Genomic DNA, 22,505 nt, shown 5'->3' with positions numbered 1-22,505 from the left:
CTCTTCTCAAAGAGTATCTTTGTGGGTTCTCTGTATTTCCTGAATTTGAATGCTGGCCTGCCTTGCTAGGTTGGGGGAGTTCTCCTGGATAATATACTGAAGAGTGTTTTCCAACTTGGTTCCATTCTCCCCGTCACATTCAGGTACACCAACCAAAAGTAGATTTGATCTTTTTAGATAGTCCCATATTTCTTGGAGGCTTTGTTCATTTCTTTTTACTCTTTTTTCTCTAAACTTGTCTTCTCACTTTATTTCATTAATTTGACCTTCAATCACTGGTACCCTTTCTTCCACTTGATTGAATTGGCTATTGAAGCTTGTGCATGTGTCACGAAGTTCTCGTGCCATGGTTTTCACCTCCTTCAGGTCATTTAAGGTCTTCTCTACACTGTTTATTCTAGTTAGCCATTCATCTAAACTGTTTTCAAGGTTTTTAGCTTCCTTGAGATGGGTCAGAACATGCTCCTGTAGCTCAAAGAAGTTTGTTATTACTGACTTTTTGAAGTCTACTTCTGTCAACTTATCAAAGTCATTCTCCATCCAGCTTTGCTCCGTTGCTGGAGAGGAGTTGCGATCCTTTGGAGGAGAAAAGGCGCTATGGTTTTTAGAATTTTCAGCTTTTCTGCTCTGGTTTCTCCCCATCTTTGTGGTTTTATCTACCTTTGTTCTTTGATATTGGTGACCTACAGATAGGGTTTTGGTGTAGATGTCCTTTTTGTTGATGTTGATGCTATTCCTTTCTGTTTGTTAAGTTTCCTTCTTACAGTCAGGTCCCTCAGCTGCAGGTCTGTTGGAGTTGGCTAGAGGTCCACTTCAGACCCTGTTTGCCTGGGTATCACCAGCGGAGTCTGCAGAACAGCAAATATTGCAGAACAGCAAATATTTTTGCCCGATCCTTCATCTCGAAGCTTCATCCCAGAGGCGTACCTGCTTGTACGAGGTGTCTGTCGGCCCCTTCTGGGAGGTGTCTCCCAGTTAGGCTACAAGGGGGTCAGCAACCCACTTGAGGAGGTAGTCCGTCTGTTCTGAGAGTTCAAACGCTATGCTGGGAGAACCACTGCTCTCTTCAGAGCTGTCAGACAGTGACGTTTCTTCTTCTTCTTCTTTTTTTTTTTTTTTTTTTTTTTTGAGACAGTGTCTCACTCTTGTCCCCTAGGCTGGAGTGCAGTGGTGCAATCTCGGCTCACTGCAACCTCCACCTCCCCACTTCAAGAGATTCTCCTAACTCAGCCTCCCAAGTAGCTGGGACTACAGTCGCCCGCCACCACACCTGGCTAATTTTTGTATTTTTAGTAGAGATGGGGTTTCACCATGTTGGCCAGGCTGGTCTCGAGCTCCTGACCTCAAGTGATCTGCCAGCCTCGGCCTCTCAAAGTGCTGGGATTACAAGCGTGAGCCACTTCACCCGGCCAGAAAAGTATTTGTTTTTTATAAATCGAGTGTAGCCTAAGTGTACAGGGTTTATAAAGTCTACAGTAATGTACAGGAACATCCTAGGCCTTCACATTCACTCACCACCCAGTCACTGACTCCCTCAGGGCAACTTTCAGTCCTTCAAGCTCCATCCATATTAAGTGCCCTATACACGTGTATCATGTTTTATCTTGTATATCATATGTTTGCCACACCTCTTCTATGTTTAAATACACGACACTTCTATGTTTAAATATACAAATACTTACACCTCTGTGTTAAAAGTGACTACAGTATTGAGCACAGGTTTGTAGCCTAGGGGCAACAGGCAATAAATACCATACAGCCTAGGTGTATAGTAGGCTATGCCATCTAGATTTGTGTAAGTAGACGCTATGGTATTCACACAATGATAAAACTGCCTAATGATGTGTATCTCAGAACATATTGCTGTAGTTACATAATGCATGACTGTACATGATTTTTAGAATTGTAACAGTACAGAAATGCATAAGATACAAAGTAAACCACTGTCAACTCATCCAGTCTCATTCTCCAAGGTGCTTTTGGTCATATCTGCTTTTATTTTGATTGGCAGTCTTATGGTTCAAATGTTTGTCCCCTCCAAAATTCATGCTGACCCTTAATCCCTGTTATAATGGCATTAAGAGGATGGGAAATCCAAGTATGGTATTTGAGAGGTGAGAACTCTGGGAAGTATTAAGATTAGATGAGGTCATTAGGATGGGATATTAGTCACTTCATAAGGGGAGGAAAAGAAACCTGAGCTAGCAAGTTCAGCCCCCTCACCATGTGATGCCCTACACTGCCTTTGGACTCTGCGAAGAGTCTCCAACAGCAAGATGGCCCTCACCACATGCAGCCCCTCAATCTTGGACTTCTCAGCATCTAGAACTGTACAAAATAGATTTCTTTTTGTTTTAAATTACTCAGTCTCAGGTATTCCATTATAGCAACAGAAAACAAATGAAGACAGATAGCAATCAGTCTAAATAGTATGATTACACTTCTATTTCTTGGTTTGTTATCTTTAAGCAGGGCCTATTGACTTTATGCCATTAAGAGAATGAATTAACTTAGAGAAACCATCCCACACTTCCAAATTTTGCTAGTAATATTACTTAAAAATTCTTATCTATTTTGACTCATCAACTTTAAATGGTACTTCTAGACTCCATGCTATATAAGATGAAGAAACTTACAAATAGGCAAAACTTGATCAGAGAGTAATTCTATGAAGCATTTACCTTGCTCATAAAGTAGTTTCATATTCGAATCTTTGCAGGCAACTAGATTGTTGAGTAATGCAATCACACTTTGCATGGTATTACCCAGAATGCTCTCCTGATGTTCCTGCAATAGATCATAATTTCCATCATAACAATACAGAAATACAATTACATCATCATAAAGACAAATGAGCAAATGATCTCCACTGCTTCATTCTTTGCACAAGGTTAAATGTTAGCTTTTTGCACTTTAATGAAGCACATCCTTCTGTGTTAAGACAAATCCCATCAGTGAGTTAAGTGAGCTGGGAGGGAGGGTAAAGCACTCAGACACCAGTGCTGCAGCACAGACTCCCCTGCCCATGAGCTGAGAGACAACACATGGTCCTCCATGCTTTAGGTGGGTGACAAAGGAATTCAAGTATGTAGAACTCAGAAGACCATGCTTGAAGATGAGTTTGATATCACAAAAGAAAACTACTTCAAGTAAACATTTCTGCAGTTTCAATATTATGCTGGTACTGATATTTTTCCCCACTTTAGTACATTTGATCTGATTTATTACTGCTTTAGTGCAATAAACTACATTTGGACCTAAAAGAGTGAATTGTGAATTTTGCTTTCCTCAACACTTAGCATCATATAGTAGGCAGTAACTTAGGTCCTAAAGAGAATGGAAAATGAGTTATTCTTTAGTTGCAATTTCTCATTTTAAAGGCAGAATCATTTCTTTGTAATTTTTAAAGGGTCTTACAAACAACTTGCTTTTCTTTTGTTCCCTTTTTCATTGCTGTGAATATTTTTTAAAATTAAGCAATTAACACAGATTATAATTGAAATTATTAAATTTCATAAAATTCAAAAATAAAGAGGCAGTCTTTGCAGTCTGGAACTAGGATGAGGCAAGAGAGACATACAAGGTGCAAAATGTAAGGTAGTACTCCTCACTCTCAGGTTCCTGTAAGTACCCACTGAGAGTGAGGACTCCTAGGAGTCTAGCTTGCCCCGCTCTAAGTCCTGCGCCCATTCACCATGACTATTCTGCTAATAACTAGTCCAACCCCGAAAAGCAACAAGCATATTAATTAGTAGGCTTGATCTAGACCTTTTCATATTCATTTTCTCCACCCCTCACCCACAGAGAAACATATGGTTTGCTGTTGGGTTGTTTTTTAACGTATAGCTATTTTGTACCAGGCACTGTAGTAGGCACTTGAGGTATGCTAGTGAACAAAGTCCCCTATCCTCACATAAATAGACAACAAAAAGCATAATAAATAAGTGAACCGTATAATATATTAGAAGCTAGCAAGTACTCTGGCAAAAAAGAAAAAAGCAGAGCAGGGAAGCAAGTTTGGGAGGGCAGCAGTGGGGCTGCATATGATTTGAAATAGGGTGCTCAGGCTAAGACTCATTGAGAAGGTGTCATTTAACAGATTTTGTTTTGTTTTGTTTTGTTTTTTTAGATGGAGTCTCGCTCTGTCGCCAGGCTGGAGTGCAGTGGTGCAACCTTGGCTCACTGAACCTCCACCTCCCGGGTTCAAGCGATTCTCCTGCCTCAGCCTCCTTGAGTAGGTGGGACTACAGGCATGCGCCATCATACCCAGCTAATTTTTTGTTTTGTTTTGTTTTTTGTATTTTTAGTAGAGACAGGGTTTGACTGTGTTGGCCAGGATGGTCTTGATCTCTTGACCTCGTGATCCATCTGCCGCGGCCTCCCAAAGTGCTGCGATTACAGGCGTGAGCCACCACGCCTGGCATTTAACATAAATTTTATTTTACTTTTTAAATGCTGAAGCCTCTTGGTATCTCTTAATTAATTTTAATAAGCTTTTCTTTTGAAATAACTTTAGCTTTATAGAAGAGTTTCAAAGATAGTACAGAGATCTTCCATATACCCATCACCCAGTTTTCCCTCATGTTAACATCTTACCCTAACCGTGTTGTATTTATCAAAACTACGAAATTTACACTGATACTAACAACTCAGCTACAGACTATTCAAGTGGCACCAGTTTTCCTCCGATGGCCTTTTCTGTTCCAGAATTTAATCAAGGATCCTATTTTACATTCAGGATTATTCATTTTTGCAACAAATACTAAGTGCCAACTATTCCAGGTAGTTGGCTTACATCAGTGAACAAAACAGAAAAAAGCCCTGCCCTTATGGTGTTTACCTTGTACCAGGAGAAGAAGACAATAAATAACAAATAATTATAAGACATGTTAGAAGGTGTTATACGCTATGAGAGAAAATAGAGAACAGGATAAGGTGGCTTGGGAGTGCTGCAGGGGAAGCTGCAATGCTAGAGCAAGCAAAGTATAGCTCCTTCAGAAAATGACATCTGAGCAAAGATTTGAAGTAGACGACATGTGTTTATTCTCTTAATATACTTCTAGACTCTGTCAGCTAAGTTTTTTTAGGATTGTTGCATCTATGTTCATAAGTGATACTGACTTATGAGTGACACCCTCTTCTGATTTTACTATCAATCTCATGCTAACCTTGTCCATCCATTTTATTCCAAAAATATTTATTGTGCATCTAATATGTGTTTCTAGGAGATCTGGCAGAACTCACTCATACAAGCAACTAGCTAGCCTCCATACATTTCTACCAGTTGTGTGGAAAAACACACAGAAACTCAAAAGTGCTTTTTCTCTTCTCTCACTCAGTAATAATCAACACAGGAGACTTCTGTGACCAAATATGTGGGGATTTTCCCCACACACGAAGCAAGCAATCGATTCTGCAGCTGACACAAGCTGAGCGTTCTCTACTTCAACTCCACACAATCTACCAGGAAATAGTATCAGACCCCATAGGGCGAGGGCTCAGTCCCACAAGCTACACTCTCCTTCCCACTTCAGACACTCATCGCAAGTCTGGGCCTCTGGAACTTCTGACCCACCAGCATCAAGTTGGGTTTCCGATGACTGCCTCTTCGGCTTCAATTAATTTACTAGAGTGGCTTACAGAACTCAGGAAAACACGTTTACCATTTTACTATAAAGGATATTACAAAAGACGTGGATGGAGAGATGCACAGTGCAAGGTATGGGGGAAGAGCTGTGGAGCTTCTGTGTCTTCCCCGGGCACACCACCCTCCAGCAACCTGTACATATTCAGCTATCTGGAAGTTCTCTGAACTTCGGGGTTCTGTTATAGGTCCTTTGGGGTTTTTATGGAAGCTTTGTTATGTAGGCAAGACTGATTATATCACTGGCCATGAGTGATCAACTTAACCTCAGCCCCTCTCCCCTCCCGAGAGGGTGGAGATTGGGACTGAAAGTTTTCAGCCCTCTAATGTTGCCTTGGTCTTTCAGGTGACAAGCCACCATCCTGAAGCTACCCTAGGGGATGCCAGCCATCAACTCATTAGCATACAAAAAGACAGCACCTGAAGACAGAGTTTCTGAGGATTTTAGGAGTTGCATGCTAGGAAACAGGGGTGAAGATCAAATATATACTTCACAGTATCATACCAGTGGATCTTAAAAAAAACTGAAAAACAAAACACTTCTACTCAGGCATCTACAACATCTTGACCCAATTTGGTTATTTCTATCTTCCTAGAAAACCATCTACAACGTCCAAATTTTCAAACATATTGTAACAAAATCCTACAAAGCATTCTATTACACCTTCACAGAATTTCCCTGGACCCTATTTATATTGCCTTTTACACCGTGTCCTCTCTCTTGTTGATCAGACTCACCAAAGCTTTATCTATGCTGTCAGACTTTTCAAGGAACCAGCTTTCCATTTTAATGACTACCCTACATTTTTTTTGACTTAGTCATTATGAATGACTAACGAATTTCCCACTTCTCTCTCCTAGGTATACCATAGAATGGCATTTCCCCGCCTGCTTGGAAAATGACACTAGTGATGAAAATGATACTTGCTTTGGCCAATTAAACTCACATGGGCAGAAGCATTAAGAGCCAGTGACAGCGTCATCATCCTATCTTTTTCTCTGCCCCATGACCTTCTAGATGGTGAGGCTTCTAATGGCCTGCGTATCAGAGTGAGAACATGAAGCAGAGAATCCAGGAACCTCTTGATTGGACACGTGGTTTCCAAGGCTTAGAAAAATACCCACACTGCATCTGACTCTGAAACTGCTTTCTCAGCAGACTTGTACCTCCCACTGATGAGAGCCACTTGATTTCATATGGGTTTTGCCATGTATGCCGTTGTTTAACACAAGACAAAGTGTTTGCTTTCCAAATACTGACGTCTAAAAATTTTGAACTTCAGAAACACACGCTTAAGAGCACTTTTGCAGTGAACGTTAATGTTTGAATGTTTCACTGACACCAGCTTAAGAAGATTAATGTGGAAGTGATGGTCTGCCACCAATTTCATCTAATTATTCTTACAGTTGGTTGGAAGGAAAGGGTGATTAATAAGCACCAAGATGACACTACATGTTACTCGTGATAAAGTAACCAACGATACATAGAAAATCTGTTCTTGTGAAGAAAGTGGAGCTAATAAATCTTTTATTTTTGGTCCCATTTGGTAAAATGACACATACTGCTCCTTGTTCAAAGACCCATCTGTCAGCAAATATAGGTCAGTCTTACTAGAAATAAATCTATTGTTTCTTTGAGATACACATTTTTGTAACTAAATGCACATTTTCTATAATACCCTTGGCAACTACTTTGCTCATTCTGAAGCCAATACTCCAGCTTTTCCTGTACTCATGAGTGAGTGCCACTTGTTGATATAGGTACTTCCTTCAATACAAAGGCTAACTCACCCTGGACGCTAAAAACACAGAATCAGATCCCAGCCAATCAGGTCCCAGGACCCCCTGCCTGGAGATCCCAGAGTCACTGCAGAATAAAGGCCTCTGCCTGCCCCACTACTAAATCTGCAGAAGGGTATAAAACTAAGGTACACTCTGATTATCAAACTTCCCCACTAACATTATTACTAGGAGTACTTAGGAAAAAAATATTTGATGCACAGAATAAAAAAAGAGATGAATAATCCCATAACCAGTCTGGAGGAAACTGTTCCATTTCTATTCTAGTCATTATTAAAAACACTGTTTTCTTTATTGTCTTTGTTGGTTTATAAACTATCCATAGATCATGAACTTTGCTCAGAATAAAGTGAAGGCTTTATAAAAATTATGTTACAGAATTATCTTTACTTGCTCTTCCCTCTTATAGATATATATGACTTCTTGCATAGTACAGCGGAGGGAGACCTTGGAGCACAGTAATTGCTTCTGCTCAAGATGATGACATGGTTCGCTAGGTGAAATAAGATAGCTACTGCTCTGGCCTAGAGCATCATTTCCCCAGAAAGAATGCTAAATCCATGCAAAGGGCAGTTGAGCAGGTGTAAATGTGAATTAAGCATACTTCTATTAACTTGTATCAAACTGTGCTATTTCATTTATCTTAGCAACTTTAATAAGGTTTTTTTCTTGTTCACAATCATATTAGCTTACGGGGGTAAACTGTGCATTGAAAAACATTACATTTGCCTCTTTAAGTCAGAGGAGAGAAATATATGAAAAGAGAAAACATGAGAGTAAACATGTGGGGCTCGATTTCTTCTTGGGCATAACTGGAAGACTGGTGGAAAGAGACAAGGGCACACATGTTTCATTCAAAGACCACAGGTCAGAGTTGGAGGGGAGGGATGATTCTGACTAAAGACTATTTCATCATCAGATGCTCCTCTGGGAGAGCCCCTCCAGCTTCTCCAAATTTAAGACTGAATCCCAGGGTAAAAGGGCAATACAGGAGATTAGGTAAAATCTTGATGCATATATTTTTTCAATCCTCACAGCTCATTAATAAAGCAAGGAGTCTACACGTTTGGTGCCCTGATACACGCAAGGAGAGATGAAAGCAGGTGAAGACCTGCAACAAGGCCTTTGGGACAGGGTCAGGGGCCCAGTTATAAGCAGAGCTGCCACATGGGCCCGAGCTGGGGCAAGACAGCACTGATAATGTATTGAGAACTTACTATGTGCCATGTCCTGTACTCCACTTCATCTACATCATCTCATTCAACCTTTACAAAAACCTGGAAGGGGCTATCATTCTACTATTTTTATCAGTAAGAATTGAGGTTAGTGAAGTCAAGTGTAACTTGCCAAACTCTTCATTGGTGAAGCTGGGATTTGGTCTATGGGATGGCAGAAACCTTGCCCCTAATCACCATGAAGCATTGCCTAGTGATCAGAGGAGGACAGAGTGCCAGGGTCACCCAGGCCAGTGAGCACACTCCAGGTTAACCAACACCACCTGTGGACCCACAGTGTTACCTGGGAGGAACTGAAAGAAGCCCAGAGTAGGTGGTGGTGAAAATCTGAGAAATACTAATCTGGGGCTGTAATGGTGATGCTTATCCTCCCTTTCATTCCACAGTGTTCCCTGTCCCCTCCTCCCACCACTGCGATCTTCTAGCTTCAAAAGAGCCCTCAATGTTTTTCACTACATTGTAAGATGTATAACCCACACGCCTGTAATCCCAGCACTTTGGGAGGCCGAGGCAGGCAGATCACAAGGTCAGGAGATTGAGACCATCCTGGCTAACACGGTGAAACCCTGTCTTTACTAAAAATACAAAAAAAAGAATTGGCCCATCGTGGTGGCGGGTGCCTGTAGTCCCAGCTACTCAAGAGGCTGAGGCAGAAGAATGGCATGAACCCAGGAGGCGGAGCTTGCAATGGGCCGAGATCGTGCCACTGCACTCCAGCCTGGGCGACAGAGCGAGATTCCATCTCAAAAAAAAAGATATATAACCCAAGAAGCATGATATGGGTATTAGGCAATTACAGGAAAGGAAAGAATGAGCGTATTGCCCAAAATAAAAATACATACTAGGGCCACTATTAATAGCCACATTATTCAGACACTTGTGTTCGCACTGGCTGATGGAGAAAAGAGGAAACGACTCACAGAAGATGGCATCATTGAGAGCCCAGAAAAGGCAATCCCACTACACTTTGAGATTACGACGAAAATATTTAACTCCTTCATCCATAACCCATAAGCCCAGCTGACCTAATTTATGTGCCTAACACCACAGTGCATAGACATTTAATAAACACTCGATGGCTCTAATAAAACACAGCACTTGCCAGTAGAGATAATTAGAATTGAAGCAGCAAAATTCTAGTGTTTGGCAACATAGATGAAACAACTGCATTAAAATGTACAGTTGCAGCAAATGAAAGGCAGGAGAGCACTGGACCCTGAAGAATCAGCCTTCTCAAAACTAATTGCTTCAGTGCTTAAAGACGACAGCTCTGAAATACCAAGGGCACAGCAAGGAAACACTAGTAAAAAATGACTAGCCTTTCCAAAGCAGTTTCACTGTAGACAGGTCATTCTATTTTACTGTGATATTTGACAATGTAAATGCCACTGGAAGACTTCAGATGTCTGGATTAAAAGTTTGGTAAGGATCTAAATAGTCAAGGTAGAAAATACCTTTAACAACTAAAAGTAACAGTGAACCATGGTCACTCTCTTTTGCCTTTGGTTCAGGCCAGAATTTAACAACGAATTAACAACTAATTAAAAGACCACAACTAATCGTAGGGATGAGAAACCACAGAGAGAATGAAGAGCAAAGCACACACACGTGTTGGGCACGCAGCATCTACAATTTCTTAAAAATACATAGCACATCCTATTCAACACACACTTAAACTACATTTCAGAAAACAAATTTACTGTTGCTCTAGAGAATGGTAGTCTACCATGCACTCCATGTACAATGGCTCCAAAGTGCTGCTCTGGGATGTAGTGGTGCATCCAGTCACTTTCTGTCACAAACATTCTCCTACCTGGCTAGATTCCTAGAGCTCTGAGACCCAAGCTCAGAAAAGTCTTCAGAGTATTCAAGTGAAATAAATATGTTTGAGGGGAAGAGGACACATTTCCATATTACTGATGATTTTTCACAAGGCTGTGTCACAGGCAGCTTAACCCAGCCTGGTCAACATGCTGAAACCCCATCTCTACTAATAACACAAAATTAGCCAGGCGTGGTGGTGCATGCCTATAATCCCAGCTACTCGGGAGGCTGAGGCAGGAGAATTGCTTGACCTCAAAAGGCAGAGGTTGCCGTGAGCCGAGATTGAGCCATTGCACTGCAGCCTGGGCAACAAGAGCGAAACTCCGTCTCAAACAAACAAACAAACAAAAACTCAATGGAATCTAAATTGAGTTCATCTCCCTTTGCCTTCACACTTTCCTTTCTGTTTCCTCTTTCAATTGGAGGTCCCACAGCTTGCCCAGCCACCAGCCACAAACCTTAGAATCATCAGGACTACTACCTCCCTATTGTCTCCCTCGTCTAGTCAGCCACAAAGTCCCCTCGAACCTCCCTTGAGCCCCTCTTGCATCTATCCTCTGCTCTCCATTCCCACTTACCTAACATCAGGCAACTGGCATCCTTAGCAGGGACCACAGTCTCCTAATGGGTGTCTCTACTTCCAGCTTCACCTCCACTACTGCTACCAGAGTCCTCTTTTTTTTTTTTTTTTTTTGAGACAGAGTCTTGCTCTGCCGCCCAGGCTGGAGTGCAGTGGCACGATCTTGGCTCACGGCAAGCTCCGCCTCCCAGGTTCATGCCATTCTCCTGCCTCAGCCTCCCGAGTAGCTGGGACTACAGTTACCTGCCACCACGCCCGGCTAATTTTTTGTATTTTTTTCTAGTAGAGACGGGGTTTCACCATGTTAGCCAGGATGGTCTCAATCTCCTGATCTCATAATCTACCTGCCTTGGCCTCCCAAAGTGCTGGGATTACAGGTGTGAGCCACTGTGCCAGGCCCCAGACTCCTCTTTCTAAAGTGGCAGAGACTCTGTCTCCAGCTGTGGGGCTTAAATCTGGAAGGCTGTAGGCCAATGCAGGGAACACTGGTTTACAACAGGCCCAAGGTCATTGCTACCACAGCCCTGGTTGGATTTAAACCCCTGAAAATGGGGGAAGCCACAAAAATCGTCGGACAGCAGATGCAGGGATGCTGTTAATCCAGTGCTTTCAATCCGGCATTATGATATGGGAAACATTCTCATGGCTTTTTGTACCAAATACTGACCCCTGAGGGTGAGAAACAGGGAAGGGAACAAGTTGAATTAAACTGAAAGGGCACAGGCTAATTTAAAATTAATTCAGTCATTTACCTCATAAATACGTATATGGATTTCCTAGGAAGAAAGACCAGGATTTAGGGGTCCATAGGGGGAATGTTTGGGGTAGGATGAAGGTGTTGGGGTAACTGCCCCTGCGCATTTGCTCTGCTAGTTGTGCAGCAGGTAAACAGCCCTTCTGCCAACGTGGTCGGGGCTTCTAGGGGTTGAGCAGGCTCTGACAGGGGCTGAGGAGGCAGAGGGAGAACACTGAAGCATGTTTTTCTCCCCTCGGTAGCCAAAAATGTATGGTGCTCTCACCCCAGGAGTCTGGAGGTATAGATTTAAGCCCCTTCTTTTATATGGGGCATCATCATTTGAAGGCTTCCTCCACCTTTCTGATCAAAAACATGAGAGAAGGCAACTTAAAATTATTTTTAAATTTGACTGACAGATACAGTAGAGGCCCTCTAGCAGTAGCAAATACAAGTTATGATTAGTGATACATTCCAGCTGGCACAGGAGGGAGTATTTGGATCATCTGGTATCATTTGCCAATCAGTATGCTGAGCTTGTCTTTAGAATTCCAGTCCTCATTCAACACCAATGGCAAGGCACTGCGAATGCCCTTCTGGCAGGTTAATTGTGTCACTTGGCTTTCCTAGCCCTACCCTTTCATGTTATTTAGGCTTTAGCAGGAAGCTTCCATCCTCTTGCCTCTCAACGTGGCCCTATGCCTCGAGGCAGGAGCAGTGGGCCAGAGCCAATGCTGCTCAGGCAGGAGAACCCTGGCAGTGGAGCCAAAGGGAAGCTGCCAGGACCAGCTCCCTGGGGATGGACTGTGCCCCTTTTATGTATCTGCCTGTAGTGTTGAAAGAGAGGCCAATCTGCCACACAACACACTATCTGAGCTAATGACCAGCCCAAAGTAGGGAGGACAAATGAAAAAATAGAACACATCCAGACACACAACTCCTTCAGCCTTCTCCTCACATCCCTGCCACTGTCGAAAAGTAAAAATAGCAATAAAAATAACAATAACAAAGTCCTAGCAAACTAATATCACTCTTAAAAATTCAGGCCAGATGTTGTTTCCTGAAGCTGGTGTCTGTGGGGAAGGCTGCCTTGGGTTGAATAGTGTTTTCCTCACTTTCCTGTGCCTACCTGCATCGCTGTGGCCACCAAGTATACAGTAACTATTGGTTAATCCCAGCCCTCACCCAATGCTGAGTGCCTTGAGGGCAGGACTGGGACTTTTAATAGCGTCCCCTGTGCCTATGTGCAGTCCCTGGTACACCGTGGTCTCTGAAAAATTAATGAAAAAACAATCCTGCTCAAAGTTGCTTGGGTAAATACAGCTGCAGAAGGCATAGTCGGTGTGAGAGCCTCCTTCTAGAAATTAACTAGTCAGTGACTAGAAACTGCCTTCAGTTAAGCAATTGATAAACATTTATTGAGCACCTAAAATTTGCTATGTAATGGTGGGAAGTAGAACTACAAAAGGATAAAAAAGGCCTTTCCCAAAATGCTTTCAGTTTATATTCACTTTTGAATAATGTTTGCAAAAAGTGATAAATTCAGATTTTTTATTTTAAGTAAAATACACAAAATCTCTCACATGCTAAACACTGGTCAAGCACTCATGAAGCATTTGCACTGGCATGGAAAACATATACTCCTAAAATTCTGAAACACATTTTAATGAAACACAATTTTAATGGGATTTTCTGTAAAAGATAACTGCTCACAAACATAAAGAGTCCCATCCGAAAGAAAGAAAATGTCACAGTGCCACCAACAGTGTAAAAGTGTAAAAGTTGGTGGCACTGTGACATTCTCTTTCTTTCGGATGGAACACTTTATGTTTGTGAGCAGTTATCGTTTACAGAAAATCCCATTAAAATTGTGTTTCATTAAAATGTGTTTCAGAATTTTAGGAGTATATGTTTTCCATTCCAGTGCAAATGCTTCATGTTGGTGGGACTGTAAACTAGTTGAACCATTGTGGAAGTCAGTGTGGCGATTCCTCAGGGATCTAGAACTAGAAATACCATGTGACCCAGCCATCCCATTACTGGGTATATACCCAAAGGATTATAAATCATGCTGCTATAAAGACACATGCACACGTATGTTTATTGTGGCTCTATTCACAATAGCAGAGACTTGGAACCAACCCAAATGTCCAACAATGATAGACTGGATTAAGAAAATGTGGCACATATACACCATGGAATACTATGCAGCCATAAAAAATGATGAGTTCATGTCCTTTGTAGGGACATGGATGAAACTGGAAATCATCATTCTCAGTAAACTATCGCAAGGACAAAAAACCAAACACCACATATTCTCACTCATAGGTGGGAATCGAACAATGAGAACACATGGACACAGGAAGGGGAACATCACACTCTGGGGACTGTTGTGGGGTAGGGGGAGGGGGGAGGGATAGCTTTAGGAGATATACCTAATGCTAAATGACGAGTTAATGGGTGCAGCACACCAGCATGGCACATGTATACATATGTAACTAACCTGCACATTGTGCACATGTACCCTAAAACATAAAGTATAATAATAATAAAATAAAATAAAAAAAGAAAATGTCACAGTGAAAATGAATGGAAAGACTAATTACACACAATTATCACAAGGCAGTTTTCAATTAGAGTTGTCTTTTACTGTGGGAGTGTGCAAATTTTTCCTAATGGGAGTTTACCAAATGTTGGTACTCACAGTTCCAGTTTCTAAGAGGTATTAGTAAATCCTGCAGGAAAAAATATTTCAGTGGGAATTGACTGGAAGTTTATTTAAAGCTGAAGTTTTAAAGAATGTAAAAGTACAGTGTGATAGAGCAGAAAAAAACACTGGGCCAAGCCCAGTTCTAAGCCTTGGCCTGCCCCAAAGCAGCTGGAAAGCCTAAAGCAAAGCAAGAAAATAAGCTACTAGACCTTGGAAGAATCTTACACACTTTTCTAGTTCAATCCTTTAATTTTTTAATTTTTAATTTTTATGAATACATAAGAGGTGTATATATTTATGGAACATACAAGATGTTTTGATACAGGCATGTAATGCATAATAATCACATCAGGGGAAATGGGGGTATCCATCACCTCAAGCATGTATCCTTTGTGTCACAAATAATCCAATTATACTCTTATTTTAAAATGTACAATCATTATTGACTATACTCACCCTGTTGTGTTATCAAATACTAGGTCTTATCCATTCTTCTCTGCCCCCATTAACCATCCCCACCTCCCCTCTAACCTCCCACTACCCTTCCCAGCCTCGGGTAACCACCCTTCTATTCTCTAGCTCCATGAGTTCAATTGTTTTTCAATCCTTGAATTTTAAAGACAAAGAAATTGAATCTCTGAGAAAGGAATATAAAGAGGAGGGTCAGGGCTTAAAATTGCATCTTCCTTTCCCATTATCTCACAATTATTTACCTAAAAATCACATCAGGGCTTATAGAGTCAAAGGTGTAATTTTATATTTGATCTCAGCCAAAAGGCCAAGAAGAGGTTCAAGGATATAACTTTAAAACAGATAAATTTTTTGCCCACACTGGAGTAACACTGTAAACACTGCTCCCTGGAGCTGCACATTTGGTTGCCCTTAACACCTTCTTTGGTAGGTCAGCTCTTACTCCTGAACAGCAAGTGATGAATAGGCTATTCTGGAGCAAATGAGAATACCCCAATATAATGCATGCTGACCCTCAGGCCAGAAATACTTTTTGGATCTAATAGAATTTTTCCGTTTTTGCAGCAGAAGGCTATCTCTAAAGAGGTGATAGTCATCTTACAGTCAGAGGTGAAATTTTAACCCAAGAGCACCTTTCTCCAATAGAATATTCTAAGTAAGTAAGTTAGAACTGCAAGCATATATGTTTACGATATGTTTAAAAATCAGCAGCAAAAGGCAACCTGGATCTTTGACACTCACCCTGGAATTTGCTGCACTTGGTATTTTTCGCATGATCACATTTCTGTTGCCAATTTCCACAACCGAAGGCAATCAGCTTACCTTTTCTTAGACTCTACTTAGATAATAACCAATACATTTGTTTAATCACTTTGGAACATTCAATAAGCTCATTTTTGGCCACATAATGACACACGCTATACCATCTTGAAGAATTAATGGTTGCAACAGGATAAAATGATTCCAGGAATTTTTCACCTCTCAGATAATCTTTTGTGTCTTTACTGGCATATTTTTATTAACTGGAATTAGAAGAAACTCTAGATATAAGCATAAAGTGAGCAGTATTAATGTAGGTGAATAAATTAATAAATGTGGGTCCAAAATGTTGTGCTAAAGAATCACAGGAAGTGTCAATCAAGGAGTCTTGTGGTGGGAAAAGGTTTGGAAGAAGGGACTAATAAACCCACAGACCCTACACATAAGTATGGTATGTGCTGGACAAGCAGGAATAATAAGGAAATTCTAGAAGTCAAGAGACTGGCCAACTTGACCAAGGGAGAAAGTGACCATATATTGGCCAGTCTCAATTTCCAAAGTCCAGAAGGGAACTCTTGAGAGCTTAATTTCTTCAGTCAAGCTAGGTTGAGAGTTTCCCTAAGGGACTTGAGAAATCAGGCGCAACCCAACACTCTTCTTCAGTATCTATTCTGGGACAAATACTTATGGGGTTCTTGGCTATATGCTGAGTGTTTAAGACTCATCTGAGAAGTACTATTTGTCATGTCCACTGTTTCTGCATCAAAGCACCAGCTGTACAAGTCCACAAGAAGCCCTTTGAACAATGGAATGAGGAAACGGGAAAGAGGGAAAGGGAAGGCTTGGCATTTTCATATTTTTAACCACTGTATTCCAATAAATGAGCTTCAGCTTTAAGGGTTTATATGTCGAAATGGCTTGATTAAATTTTCCTCATGAAAATGAAAGAGAAAACCAGAAATCAAAATGAGTGCTAAGAATGAAGGGACAGAGGAAAGGTGAAAGTGAGAAAGGATAGGGAGAAAGGGAGGATGGGAAGGAAGGAAGGAAGGAGGAACAGATGGCTTTACCCATGAAGAAAACTGAGTCCAATGGGGCTAAGCTCAGAATACAATGCCAGTTCCACAGATGCTAGCTCCAAAGGCCTCCCCATCACAAGGTAGCTATTCACTTCAATCTGGAACTGATATTTTTTGCTAAGAGTGAGTCAAAAGATCTGCTGACCCACATGTTGGAGAGAGGTGCACAGACAGAGCAGCTCTGTTGCTGCACTTGTGTTTTGCTGGCATGCCATTACCCAAAGACAGGGAGCAGAAAAGCAAGTGCAATCTTTCCCTTTCACTCTAACTCCAGGCACTTCAAGGCATTTCTCGACTCATGGAGCACATGTGTGAGGACTGCTTTCTTGTTGCCATACACCCACCTGGCCACCCACTCAGAGTACACAGAGTAATGGTGTCACAGCCTCTTTTGCATGTGAATTTCGATTAGCTGCTAATGACTAGATGTGCCATCCCCTCAGGCTGACTGGCTGGTACAGAATCCTCCTGCTGGTGTGCATGACAACGGACAAGCGGCTGTCATGAGCCTGTATTTATAGGGGTTGAGCACAGAGCGGGTGCTGGTCTTTAGGAGATGTCCCTGAGCTTCAGGAACATCCATACATCATTCTGCACCATTCTGATTTCATTATTAGCCAATCCTATTAGATAATCTTAGAATCTTATCTCTCAGGGCACAAATAACAAGTTAAACCAATTATTATTATTATTTTTTTTTTTTTTTTAAAAACCTGTTTGGGAGGCACAAGAAATCATCTACATATTGAAATTTGGATAGTTCCATTTCCCCATACTCTGTAGTTCAACACAATGTAGGCTCTACTACACCAGGGCTAGGGACACCCCCAGAGAGAAAAATGCCAACAGCAATGACTCTGAACCACGGCATCCAAATCATTGTCACCGGATCCATTAAGGACAGAAAAAGAGGTAAAAATTTAGGTAGGTGGAAACATGTTGTTTAAAACCATACAGGTGACAAGCCCTGTCCTTATAGCAACTAGAGCAGCCAGTTGCATCACTGTGCATCAGCTGCCTCATCCAGGTGCACAGCTGGGAGCACGACCCAGAAGCAAGCAGCAGGGAAGGACACTGCAGCCTCCAGATGCACGCATGGATGCCGGGAGAGAAGTGATCTTCTGAAGACTCAAGCTAACCTCCAAGGCCCTTTTCTGCCCTAACATTCTTTGATGCTAAACCCAATGCTGTATTTTTCCAAATTACTCCCAGGAAAGACCACATAGGGAGAATATTTGAATCAGAGGTTAAATAATGTCAAATTTTAACAATTCCTAAGCTTTATGACTACATTCAAACAAAACAGTTCTGCACAATGTCAGTTTTATTTGTGGATTAAGGCAAAGATCATTCAAATACAAGTTTTAGCACAAGACTGGCATCCCCCATTCACCCTTTCCCAGAATATACACTAATCCACCCAAGAACAATATAAAATTGTAACATATAGCAAGAAAAAAAAATCCTCAGAAGCCTACCTTTCTTCAGTCCCCAAGGAATCCTATATACCAGAATCTAGCTAAGTTACCATAAAGTCCAACTTCATCACACAAATATTGGCCAGGGTAGGTGGGTGGGGAGGCAGGTAGAGAGTACGTTTACCTTCTCAATCACAGGGTTTTGCCATATAGAATGGAAAAAACAGAGGACCGATTTGGACACAATTAATGGATTATAGCTAAGCTCCAACATAAAAATAAGAGGTTTTATGAGAATTTGTATACATTTAACACACAAACATATATACACATTGATCTACAATAAACCCTTTACAAAATAATATGTGAACAATTTGTTGGTTTTTCATCATTTTGAGTAGTCTTCCCTGCTAACATCCTTGTATCACAGAAAATAGACTATTTTGAAAAAAGTTAAAAAAAATTCTCCACTGCACACAATTGAATGTCATTTCTTTTACAATCTATATGAACAGCAGGCTAGGCCAGGCCCACCCCAGGTCCTTACACCGGTCCCAAACCTACACCCAGACATGAGCCATTTGGGAGTTTCCCATCCAGGGCATGGTAGGTCAGACAAACACAACAGGCTAAGGAGTAGTGCCATGTGCTAATCAAGGCATACCAGGAGAGAGGCCAGAGTGAGCTGAGAGGTTTTAGGAAGGAGATACAAATGATCTGGGCCAGAAGAACCAGCAGACTCAGAAAGGTCATGAACTTGGAGAGGAGCAAAGACTGTGGCTGCACAGATGAGATGAGACAAAGGTCTTGCAGTTGAGTGAAATGGGAAGTGACAAAGGCACACTGAGGCTTATTACTCTGAGCACCTGGCTAGAACTTTTGCAATGAACACTTAATCTTGGTGACAGGATTTAGCTGTGTCCCCACCCAAATCTCATCTTGAATTGTAGTACCCATAATTCCCATGTGTTGTGGGAGGGACCCAGTGGGAGATAACTGAATCACGGGGGTAATTTCCCCATACTGTTCTCATAGTAGTGAATACGTCTCATAAGATCTGAAGGTTTTATAAGGGGAAACTGCTTTCCTTTGGTCCTCTGATTCTCCCTTGTCTGCTGTCACGTAAGACGTGTCTTTCGCCTTCTGCCATGATTGTGAGACTTCCCCAGCCACGTGGAATTGTGAGTTCGTTAAACCTTTTTCTTTATAAATTACCCAGTCTTGGGTATGTGTTTATCAGCAACGTGAAAACAGACTAATACACTTGGTTAATAAGTACCTAGGATATTAATTTCTTTTGAATTCGGGGGATTAAAAACAAACTAGAAATACACTCTCATTATAAATCAGAGATATCACCTATATTATGTCTGCATAGAGCAGGCAGAAGCAGAGGTACGTCAGCCTCATGGTCAGCCCCATAGAGCCTATGCTGCCAGCTTCCTGGAGCCCTTCAATTCATCTCTGAGGAGGCCTTCATCACCTTGCTTTCTGCTTTCACCTGGCCCTGTTGGCCTCTGGGCATTGACTTCAAACTGAACCAAAATAAGTAGGCTCTACCTCTCTGGTTGGAAAGGCCAGCACCCTCTCCCTAGTTACAATAAACCAGGGGGAAATATTTTCTGGAAGTTTTTAAAGTGTGTGGATTCTTAACTACTCCTATTTCTCAAATGCTACAAAACATAAAAGGTTAGTACTATTACTGATTCTGTTATTGTCTACAAATATGATTTAGCTGTAGATATGCCTGAAGGCAAAGGGATAACTAGATGCATTCTTAAGAACCCTCTGAGCCTCTGCACTTTAGAAACATTCATCAATAAGTCTTACTTTTGTTTTCAACTTTAGAATCAAACTTCCTTTGTGAAAGCTCTTAGGTAATGATATTTATGGCTTTCAGGAGATGGGGTGGGAGAGGGAATATATGAAATTCTGAATGTGAGACACTGATATCAAACAGCAGAAATGAAAGAACAGAGTACTATTAGCTATTTTTGTTTTTTAATGGAACTCACAGGCTTCTATATGCTCCCCAGAAATGCCTCAGAGCTGCGGTGTGGCAGGAAGCCTAAATGAGGTCTCAGAAAAGATAATGGAGCTTTAATGATGGAAATAGTAAGAAAATTAAATCTAATCATGTTCCATTAAACATGCTCTTAGCTCCCATTTTTACTAAATTATTTTATTATGAGTTTGCCTCTGTCTATTGAAATAACCTTTTACAGCAATTTGATTTGCAAGCATAAATAAGTCTCATTTATTTTCCACTATGAATCTCTGTAGGATTAATAAGAGATGGATCATCTAAAATTTTACCCATTCTGCTATCAGGAAGTAACCATTCAGAGGGATGAATACTTCATCTTATATTTATATTTGTAAGGAAAGCATTACACTATAATTATAGTCTCATTCAACAGTAACATATTACCTGCCAGGGAGATGATGTTAGGCCAGGAAGCTCCTTCTATACCAGCCTCTCAAAAGGGCAGCCAGAATCACGCACACCTCAGGTATGGATCTGTCCTATGCTCCCAGTCACCTCACCTCCTCAGGCCATGGCCTCCTCATGCTCATCCTCCACTCTCACTCTTCAATGGACACTTTTGCCATGTTTGGAGTGCTTTGTTATAATTGACCAGAACTGCTTGACTGTTTGCTTCTAACAGGATGCTCTTGCAAAGCCATCTAGATGTGGATCCTAGGGTATGGCATGGTGAATTGTAAACAATCATGCAATCTGTCAAAAGATACACAAATGTGGGATGCAGCAGAGGAAGACAGAAATGGCTACAGCTCTGGTCTCTGCAGAGAACAGAAGCACCAGTCATATATGCAGATGGTGTTTTAAAGATTCTTTCCAAAACCTATTTACTTCCAAAAAGTATCATGATGAGAAAGCTAGAAGTCTAACTGAAATCACAATTCACTAATTAAGTGGTTCTCTGGGCCAAATCTTGATTGAGTCTATTAGAAACTAGAGGACTTAATGAGGAAAACCTCTGATTTAAAAAGAATGGTATCAATGGGAAAAGAGATTGAGAGAACATTATACAAAGACCAGACGTGAATCAATCCCTGTCTTCTAACTTTGTATTAAGATCTAAAGAGAGAAAAATAATATAAAGGATAAATTAATGAAGCAATTCTGAACTATGGATCATAACATTTAGTGAAGATATAATAACTTTTTTCTTTTGAGAAAGAGTCTTACTCTGTCACCCAAGCTGGAGTGCAGTGGTGTGAGCTCAGCTCTCTGCAACCTCCACCTCCCAGGCTCAAGTGACCCTCCCGCCTCAGCCTCCCGAGTAGCTGGTACCATAGGTGCATGCCACTATGCTCAGCTAATTAATTAATTAGTAGAAATAAGGTCTCACTATATTGCCCAGGCTGGTCTTCAACCCCTGGGCTGAAGTGACCCTCCTTCCTTGATCTCCCAAAGTGCTGGGATTACAGACATGAGCTACCATGCCCGGCCAAGAAATAACTATTAATATGTACATACCAAATAACACAGCAACAACTTTAAAACCAGAGATGTGGGAAGAAATTTGCAAAAACACACTAAAAATAGGGTACTTTATTCACTTCCCTCAATCTAAGACAGATGAAGGGGAAAAATTAGTAAAGATAAGATTTGAACAACATACTCAAGATATACATAATGTCAAATTCTAACTCATATAAACAGAATAACCAAGAACAATCTTCAAGTACACACAGGGAACTTATTAAAAATAACAATAGCTAACAACCAATCTGAAGAAGAATTAAGAAAACATTTCCATTTACAATAGCATCAAAAAGAATAAAATATTTAGAAATAACCATAATCAAGGAGGCAAAAGACTTGTACACAAAAAACTATAAAACACTGCCAAAATCAAAGATACAAGAAATCAAAGATACAAAGAAATGGGAAGATATCCTGTGTTCATAGATCAAAAGATGTAATATTGTTCAAATGTCCATACTACTCAAAGTGATCTACCAGATTCAATGCAATCTCTATAAAAATTCCAATGGCATGTTTTTGTAGAAATAGAAAAAAAAAATCCTAAAATTCATATGGATTCTCAAAAGACCTAAAAAAGCCAAAAAATCTTGAAAAAGATGTACAAACTTCTCCAAGTTTTCTCACACTCACTGACTTCAAAACATACTACAAAACAACAGTAATCAAGACAGTACTGTACTGGCATAAACACAGACATATAAACCAATAGAACAAAACAGAGAGCCCAGAAACAAA

General features: G+C 40.9%; 1 protein-coding gene across 6 annotated transcripts in view; it reads right to left on the bottom strand.

Annotated features, from left to right (window-relative positions):
* The window catches only part of ULK4 (unc-51 like kinase 4), a 722,036-nt gene that overhangs the window by 321,381 nt on the left and 378,150 nt on the right, over positions 1-22,505 (bottom strand). For all 6 annotated transcript variants that reach the window (XM_054482410.2, XM_054482411.2, XM_054482412.2 and 3 more), the window contains one exon: positions 2,682-2,787. In XM_054482410.2, the coding sequence (XP_054338385.1) occupies positions 2,682-2,787 (106 nt within the window). The remainder of the gene's footprint in view (positions 1-2,681; positions 2,788-22,505) is intronic.

Source organism: Pongo pygmaeus, chromosome 2 (assembly GCF_028885625.2).
Source record: "Pongo pygmaeus isolate AG05252 chromosome 2, NHGRI_mPonPyg2-v2.0_pri, whole genome shotgun sequence".
NCBI lineage: Eukaryota > Metazoa > Chordata > Mammalia > Primates > Hominidae > Pongo > Pongo pygmaeus.
The sequence above is the reverse complement of the archived record's forward strand: the minus strand, read 5'-3'. Positions and strand labels throughout refer to the sequence as shown.